Below are 9855 nucleotides of genomic sequence, written 5' to 3'. Positions count from 1 at the left end.
CATTGGGATCAAAGTGTAAATTTAAAAACTTATGGATTATTTTAAACTTCCCCAACTTTCTTAATACATAATAAACTAATTGTCACCTCCAACTAATAATTAAAGTTTGTGTCACCTACACCTCATTTTAAAACTCTTTTGTCACTTGTGACCCAAACCCTCCGGTAGCTCCTTAACTTATGAGATTTGTGTAAGTTACCCCTTTTTATAATACTTAATTGTGATTATAATCCTAGATGGACAAGAGTATAGTAATTTATTTTGATATCATCAATTAATCGCGTCTCCCAGTCCAAACAAATTTGGGACAATTGAAGAAAACGTAGTTGGGACTGTGGACTTTCTTGAACATCCTTTCTTTACAGTGGAAGTTTGCATTTAAATATTCTTTTAATTCCCTTCTATTCTTTTAACTATACGATTAATCAATATTCTTTATCCTGGAAAAAAACACAGCCAATATTAAATTTTACTCTATTAAAAATTAAAAGCTGTTTATATGGGCAATATTAAATTAATGTTAGACTAATGGTTTTACATTACTTTCTATGTTAAAAATAGTTTTTGATTACTTTTCTTTTCCTAAAAACAAGTCTGAACTCATACCTGTTGAATTGAAAGTTGAGAGTGCTTATCATATGAGAGGTGACCTACCTCTCGTTGTCTTGAATATGAGTCCTTGTTGAACTTTAAAATGTTTATTAACATGTAGCTATTAATAATTATAAATTTTGATAAAATAATTGTGCATTCAACTGAATTAACAAATACAAGAGTTCACTGAACGTACCACATAATAATGCTTTGACAATTTTCCCCACTTTACTGTGACGTTCTAAAATGTCACACTCGGTAGGTCCACAAGAAACTATCTAGTACTATAAGAATACACTGGCTATAAAAGACCTTACTAATTAAGTCCTTTTTGGTAAAATGAGGTCGAGAATTTGTTTTGTGAGGTGATCTACAATTTGTGTGTTCATTTGATGCTACGTATGGAACTTGATGCCTGCGCAAAATCTCTAAATAGTTCCATTTTCAGCGGTACTCTTCTTAGGGAGAGGGGGTCAAAAGAGGCAGGGGGTAGCGACAATAATGACAAAGTAAAAGGAGAATAAATATATGCGATGTTTTTTTACCCCTTCCTAGGACCTCCCACATTTTTTTTGCTCCCTTGATGATTTGAACAAATTATGAATGTGTTTAGAACAAGAGTACTGACTGGGAGTACCTAACATGATGTAGTTCAAGAACTTCCGAAAAATAGTGCAGGATGCACTAAATATTTTCAGCAGATAACAAAAGCATATATATGATGGCCTAATTTGTGCGTCTAAAAAGCCCCACCACCTTCTTTCCTGAACACGAAACACCACATTTCACCACAAAAATTTTATATGCATAATGAACCATACCCCTAAAATAGACAATTTCCATTTTGATCTGTATAAACCTAGCTCCAAATTCGACTCTGCCAGTAGAAAAACACGCCCTGTTTGAACTACACCTGATTTAGCATTTGACAAACAACTTTCATAGAGCTTGCATCTCAAGGTTATTTTGATTGATCCCATTTGCAGAGGATGGACCAGATTCACGGTTGTGGACAGCAGCATTCATCTCCTGAACAGGTGGAGGGTTAACTATTGTCATTTGCATGGCAACATTATCTGAGAGACGACTCTTCATCTCCCGATGCTCCTGGCACAAGGCACACCAGTGCAGGCAGCAATGCACCATGCAGGGGTCGCAGGGCGAATTCTGCATGTTAAGAAATTAGCAAACAACACAAGGTACAATCTGACACAAAAGCCTGTTGTTACTCTGGGAATATTAGTCGTAGAATGAAATCTGTCTCATGGTATGGCAGTGAACGAAGGATGAATTGATGAGATGTCAATTTGCATTCTCACAGGAAACACATCAATTTTACTTTTTTTTAACAACGTGGTGTCCGGGCCAGCTTGCGACCTCGATTAATTCCACGGGATACTTGCCACCTGCCACCTCCCACTAGCAACAGGTACCAAGTAACTTTGTGAGGGAACAAATTAAATCTAATCAATGATATACTTTTAAAATGTCTTTCTCAGAACACCACAACAAATTACTTGGAGAGGGTACAAGTCCAGAGCCGATAAAAGAATTTTTTTTTCGTCCAAGCCTACGAAAATTATCAACGCAAAATTTGGCTAGAATGAAGTCGCAGGTACTTTTATTACTTTGGTGCATATAAATAACTGTCGATCAAATTAATCAAGGCCATGAATACAGAAATTGAAGCCAATTATGCAGAATATCGGTTATGATACCAAAAAAAAAATGACTACCTTGAGATGATACTTCTTCTGCAATGACTGACGAACCAGACCAGTGTATATGCCACACACCCACCAACTAAATAATAAACCTTCACACATGAGGAAGGGATCAATACAATGAAATGCTGCTGTTGCAGCCGCAACAGCAATTCCACCCTCAATTAAAATGGCATGACAAATGCAAGGAGTAGACCAAGGAGTATCTTCTCTTAGGTTCCCAACATTATGCCCAAACAGGACACATGGACAGAAAAGTCCTCTCCAGCCTATACAAATAATTAACCATTAGTGTTAGAAGAAGCGTGGCACATAACCTGACAAACAAAATGCATGCCTCATAATCAAGAATGCGATGCATATATTTACTCAGAGATGCAAGGGAACGCCAGAAATCAAACCAGCAAAATAGTGAATGAACACACTAACTTAACAGAAAACAGATTATTTGCAGGTTAAAAAGGTTCTGAGCACTAGTTGAAGATTAATGTCACTTTACTAGAAAGAGTATGATCATTCAGCTTGTGTAGTTCCAAATCTATTTCAGATGAATTAATCAAAAGATAAAACAATTAGTAGCTTTAGCCCTAGATTTCATCTATTAGAACAGTTTAACACGTAAATAATAAGTCGTCAATTTGACGACTTGCTAGCACCTTTTAAGCCTAAATTATCATGTTTTTTCATTAATTTGATGGTACTCTCTTACTTAATGCTCATTTATGTAGGTAAAAGTAAAAAGGGAAGATGGGCAAGTCATTCAAGTCATCAAGAGACCAAATGTGAACGAAAAGAGTCATCTGCTTCGCATCCACTTTGCATCCGCTTCGGAGCTGCTAGCCATCTGATCTGTATTTTCTCTCCATCCGCTTTGGATCCTCTCAAGCAGATCAAGAACAAGGTGGCAGTTTGTAATTTTCATCAAATGTAGAGTGGAGTTTAAAAAGAGGGCTTTAGCTCATTTTTTAAGACTTGCCCTTTATCTTTTGAACATAGTATCTCTCTTAGCTTTTTAGCTTCTCACTTCTCAACTTAGCATCTATCTTTTCATCTTTTGAGAATTTTGTACTAAGCTTGAATGAAAAATATATGTTAGTGATTTTCCATTGAAGAATTATTGAAACCCCAAGTGTGGAACTACATTATCTCTATTTCTCCTGGATGAAGTCAATGATAACTTTGGTATATTCTTATCCCTTTTATCTATGAGTAGCTAATTCTAAATTTTGGGGTTATGCTTGTTTAGGTTGTGGTAGTGCATGGGTTCTAGCTACTTATTTTTCTAATTAGTTAGTTGTGATGAGTGTTGCATTTATTTCATGATTTAACTAGTCATTCTTGAAAGAGGGGACATGGGTGAGGAATAAATACAACCAATAATTTGATTCATTTCATTTAATGATATCCTTTTAGACATAAGGATGTCAATTGAGGCAATGAATGTGGAAAATTGTCACACTTGTGAGGTGTTTGAAAGGACCCATTTGTGAAATATGGTGTTGTAATTGGAAGATTAACACTAATACATTGACATCTAGCATACCCATGACTTTTAGCTTGTGAAAAATATGAGAGAAAATATTATTGAATTGTTGTATCTAAATTATTACATTGAGACCCTATTTATAAACACTACATTCCAATCCTATTCCTAATAGGACACTACATTATAATCCCTTTCTAAGTAGAATTCAATATGCTATTCTTATTCATATTCTAACACTCCCCCTCAAACTGGTGCATACAAGTCACATGTACCAAGTTTGTTACAAATGTAATTAATACGAGGACTGGTGAGGAACTTGGTGAAGATATCCGCAAGTTGATCACTCGACTTCACAAATTTTGTAACAATATCTCCCGAGAGTATCTTTTCTCTGACAAAGTGACAATCAATCTCTATGTGCTTGGTCCTCTCATGGAACGTTGGATTAGATGCAATATGAAGGTCTGTCCGATTATCACATACAAGTTTCATCTTACCAGTTTCTCCAAATTTTAATTCTCTCAGCAATTGCTTGATCCAAACCAGCTCGCAAGTTGCTGCAACCATTGCTCGATATTCTGCTGTGACGCTAGATCGAGCAACCACACTCTGTTTCTTACTCTTCCAGGACACCAAATTACTTCCTACTAAAACACAATATCCAGATGTAGAACATTTATCAGAGGGAGATCCTGCCCAATCAGCATTTGTATATTCAATGATATGCTCATGGCCTCGATCCTCGAAGAGTAGTCCTTTACCTGGAGATGACTTTATATATCGCAAAATCCGAACAATTGCATCCCAATGACCATCACAGGGGGAAGTCATAAACTGACTTACAACACTCGCCGGAAAAGAGATGTCAGGTCTAGTCACTGTGAGATAATTCAACTTTCCAACCAACCACCTATACCTTTCAAGATCACTGAGTGGCTCCCCCTATCCTGGCAGAAGTTTAGCATTTGGATCCACAGAGGTGTCAATGAGCCGACATCCCATCATTCCTGTTTCCTCAAGAATGTCTAAAGCATACTTGCGTTGAGAAATAACAATACCTGAGCTGGACTGAGCAACCTCAATACCTAAAAAGTATTTCAATCTGCCAAGGTCTTTAGTCTGAAAATGCTGAAGAAGATGTAGATTCAAGTTAGTTATACCATCTTGATCATTGCCGATAATAACAATATCGTCAACATAAACGACCAAATAAATACACAGATTTGGCTCAGAATGGCGATAAAACATTGAATGATCAGCTCCACTACAAATCATGCCAAACTCCTGAATAACTGTGCTAAACTTTCCGAACCAGGCTCGAGGAGATTGTTTCAAATCATAAAGTGACTTGCGCAATCGACATACAAGGCTACTAGACTCTCCCTGACCAACAAAACCATATAAACTTCTTCCTCAAGATCACCATGCAGAAAAGCATTCTTAATGTCCAACTGATAAAGAGGCCAATGACGAACGACAACCATAGAGAAAAAGACAGACAAATGCTATTTTAGCCACAGGAGAGAAAGTGTCACTATAATCAAGCCCAAATATCTGTGTATATCTTTTGGCAACAAGGCGAGCCTTCAGCCAATCAACCTGACCATCTGGACCAATTTTGACTATATAAACCCAACGACAACCAACAGTAGATTTACTTGTAGGAAGGGAAACAAGCTTCCAAGTACCACTCGTATGTAAAGCAGATATCTTATCAATCATAGCCTGTTTCCATCCTGAATGGGAAAGTGCTTCACCTGTAGTCTTAGGAATGAAAATAGAGGACAAAGATGATACAAAAGCATAATAGGGTGATGACAAACGATGATAACTCAAGAAAGTATAATGTGGGTTAGCATTACGAGTGGATCTTATACCTTTTTGAAGTGCAACCGATTGACTAGGAAGAGGCAGGTCCGCAGTAGGGGAAGCGTCAGGCGCAGGACATGAATCATCTAAGACTGATACTGGACGTAGGCGGCGGTGATAAGTCAAAAGTGGTGGCACTGTAGCTGGAGATGGAGAAGTAACCGTAGATTCCCAAAAATTGGTGTGGGTAAGACTGGAGGTATGGGTAAAACCTCAGAGATATTAAGATGATCAGAAGATGTATAGAAAGATTGAGATTTAAAGAATGTGACATCAACGGACATAAGTAGCGACCCAGATCAGGTGAATAGCATCGATATCCTTTTTGAACTCGAGAGTAACCAAGGAAGACACATTTGAGAGCACGAAGGGCTAATTTATCTTTTCCTGGGGCTAACTTATGAACAAAACATGTGTTCCTGAAAACACGAGGGGAGGATAGAGTAGAGCTGTGATTGAGGAAATAGTAGGAATAGGGAACCTTATTCTGGATCGAAGATGATGGCATTCTGTTAATACGATAGCAAGATGCGAGGACCGCATCGCCCAAAAACGCAGTGGAACATGGGATTCAATAAGAAGAGTGCGAGCAGTCTCAATTATATGCCTATTTTTCCTTTCTGCTATACCGTTCTGTTGAGGGGTGTATGGACATGATGTTTGGTGAATGATTCCTTGGAACTCCTAAAACTGGGAGAATAAGATTCTAAGGCATTATCACTACGAAAAGCACGAATAAAAACACTAAATTGATTTTGTATTTCAGCATAAAAACTTTTGAATATAGAGAATAACTCGGAACGATCTTTCATTAAGTAAACCTAAGTACATCTTGAAAAATCATCGATGAAAGTAACAAAGTAACGAAATCCTAAGGGTGAACTGACTCTACTAGGACCCCAAATATCGAAATGAACTAATGAGAAAATAGACTCTGAGCGACTCTCAATACTACGTGAAAAAGTAGCACGAATGTGTTTCCCAAGTTGACACAACTCATAATCTAGTGTGGATAGACTAGACAAACTAGGCACCATCTTTTGTAGCTTGGATAGACTAGGATGTCCCAAACGTTTGTGAATAAGGTCGGGAGGATCTGTAGCGGAGCATGCTGTGAAGAAATTTGAAGAGGTAAGATGATAAAGGCCCTGTGATTCATGTCTTCATGTCTTATGCCAATTGTCTGTCCCGTTTTGCAGTCCTGCATTAGAAAAGAATCATCAAAAAAAGTTATACTACAATTAAGGGCACGTGTCAAACGACTAATAGATGCAAGGTTAAAAGGACAACCAGGGACAAAAAGAACAGAGTCTAGAGTGACAGAAGATATGGGTTTGGCTTGTCCAACTCCTTTTGGCTCTGTTCGAATTCCATTAGCTAAAATAATAGCAGGAAGAGATTGTGAATAAACAATATTAGACAGAAGTGATTTGTCACCTGAAATATGGTCGGATTCCTGAGTTCACAACCCATGATCCAAAGGTAGGTGATTTTGCAGTTGAGGCTATTGGTAGAAATTTATGCTTACTTGTTTGATATTGAAAATACTCATTATATTCATTGTCAGATAAATATACATGTTGATCACCTGTTGTGTTAGACTGAGCAATATGAGCATTTTTGGATGGTCGACCATGCAAAGAATAACATATTCCACGAATATGTCCAAGCCTTTTACAATAACTACACTTAGATCGAGAATAGCATACGCCACGAGTATGTCCAAACCTTTTACAACACCTAGGTCAAGATCTTCCAAATCGATATTCCCTTCGTTGATTCTTCATAAGCTCTGACATCTGAGTTTCTGATCTCCTCATTAAGATTCAGATTTAATCATGAAAAAGAAATACTGTGGGAATTTGGCCCGAAAAAAAGAAAAGTCCCCGGATATAAGATCTGATGTTCGAAAGTTGCTCGGAATCAAAAAATAATCATATGAGCAGCCTCGAAATGAATAAGCGAGACTACTAAAAAAAGAAATTGTCAGAAAAGCTGCCAGAATTTAGGTTCCGATGATCGGTATCTTGAAAGACTTGTCGGAATCAAGAAAAAACTATTGGTACAACCTTGTAATGAAGTGGTGACCTAGCTGGAAAAAAAACTTGGCCGGAATAAACTGCACGCGCCGGCGCGTGAAGCACGTGAGGCACAGATCTGAAAGTTCCGACGGCGCGTGGATCGCTGGAGATAAGATTTGAGCACTGGGGTTTGCTCGCCTGGGTGTTTCTCACCTCGCGGTGGTATTGGTTTTCGCACACAACACTTAAAACATAGACGAGGGCTCAAATTGGACTGAACAATCACCGAAAATTGAAGTACCGAGTTGTCTTATTGAGTTTTCTTCCCAGAAATTTTCTCACAAAACCTTCTCTGATACCATGTGAAAAATATGAGAGAAAATATTATTGAATTGTTGTATCTAAATTATTACATTAAGACCCTATTTGTAGACACTACATTTCAATCCTATTCCTAATAGGACACTACATTACAATCCCTTTCTAAGTAAAATTCAATATACTATTCTTATTCATATTCTAACATAGCTATAGTTGGATAAATGGCCAAATACCCATGCATGAACCCACACCTAGAATTGCATAAACCCAAGGCTTACTGTCAATTGAATTCACTCTTAGCATTTTTCAACGTCAAGATAGTGCACTAAAATTGAAGTAGTTATCATTTATAAACACGTTCAAACTAAATCCCTCATTTTACATTTATGTTTGTTTTATTCACACTACGGGTCATCTTTTAGTAGACTATCAATACTCTTGAGTTTTGAATTCCATGCTTTCACTCCTTGTGGATTCGACCCCAACTTAGGTTGGGTTATTATATTGACAATCGCTTACACCTATTCAAGAGTGTAATTTGAGCATTATCAAAAATGGCGTCGTTGACGGGGAGTGAAACATAGTTTTCACTCTTGGTAGTATTTTTAGTTACTATGGGTTAGCCGTAGTGTTTTATTTTACATTGTTTGGTGTTTTTGTTCTTTCTCAGGTGTGCATAATAGTATACACGATACTATGAGTCAACACGGTAGTCATACCGGGACGATGGATGATGGATGGGTATCATGAGGACAAGGATCACCTCAGTGATACGGGCCGAGCTAGTGCTATTCGTATTCCACCAACGAAAAGAAATGGAGTATTTCATGTTACTAGCGTGATGATTCACTTGCTTAAAATGAAGGGGTTATTTGGAGGCCAAGCACATGGGGATGCTCATCTACACTTAGACGAATTTCATTGAGGTGTGTTCTCCATTTGACATGCTCCACATATCTCAAGAGCCAATCCGGTTGCGTCTTTTCCCATTCTCTTAACGGGAGAAGCGGTCTTATCATTGCGGTCTTTGCCCGCGGGGTCTATCACTTCATAGGTTGGGCTCATGGAGGCATTCTTGGAAAGATACTTTTCCCCTTCTCGGATGTTGCAACTAAGGGATGAATCATCAATTTTCGCCAACTTATATATGAGGCTTGGCAACGATTTAACAAGAAGTGAATGCAATGCCCAAATCATGAGGTTCCGGATAAAATGCTCCTTCAAATTTTCTATAGGGCATTGGATCAATTGAACAAGACGGTAGCCGATAATGCGGCTCGTATGGTATTGCGTCAACTTTATTAGATCAAGTGGCCAAGCAAAGTAGAGGGTGGCAAACAAGAGATACCGAGGTGGCTGTGGGGCTCCCCCCACATTTTTTGTGAGTCGAGCAAAAAAAATAAAAGATCGAAAGAAAGAGAAAATAAAAATTTGCTCCTTAGGAAAGAACCGAGTTTTGAAGAAAACCCTTGGAGTTTATTAGACACGTATATACTAAAGGTGACACGAGTAGTGCGCACAATTGATACCACATTTAAATTAAGTGCATGACACAAATCGACAATATTATCAAAATGCCCGACAAGGGCTCATCCAAAGCATTGTCAATAATAATAATAAAAGAAAAAAAAAACATGACAAAATATAGCGTGTACACATAAACATCAAAGTAATAACATAGAATATGTCCATACAATCTTTCCAACCAAACACCATAAAGGGAAACAATAAGTACCAATTATCAAACTGTCCCCCCCCCCCCCCCCCCCCCCCCCCCACCCCCCCCCCCCCCCCCCCCCCCCCCCCCCCCCCCCACTAAAGATATTGCATTGTCCCCAAT

General features: G+C 38.1%; 1 protein-coding gene across 2 annotated transcripts in view; it reads right to left on the bottom strand.

The window, feature by feature from the left end:
* Positions 1-1096: 1096 nt before the first annotated feature.
* The window catches only part of LOC107863447 (cell number regulator 6), a 35480-nt gene continuing 26721 nt past the window's right edge, over positions 1097-9855 (bottom strand). For both annotated transcript variants that reach the window (XM_016709364.2, XM_016709363.2), the window contains exons 4-5: positions 2331-2587; positions 1097-1761 (exon numbers count right to left, since the gene is read on the bottom strand). In XM_016709364.2, the coding sequence (XP_016564850.1) occupies positions 1534-1761; positions 2331-2587 (485 nt within the window). In that variant the 3' untranslated portion in view covers positions 1097-1533. The remainder of the gene's footprint in view (positions 1762-2330; positions 2588-9855) is intronic.

This window comes from Capsicum annuum, chromosome 3 (genome assembly GCF_002878395.1).
Source record: "Capsicum annuum cultivar UCD-10X-F1 chromosome 3, UCD10Xv1.1, whole genome shotgun sequence".
Lineage (NCBI taxonomy): Eukaryota > Viridiplantae > Streptophyta > Magnoliopsida > Solanales > Solanaceae > Capsicum > Capsicum annuum.
Note: the sequence above shows the minus strand (reverse complement) of the source record. Positions and strands in the feature narration are given on the sequence as shown.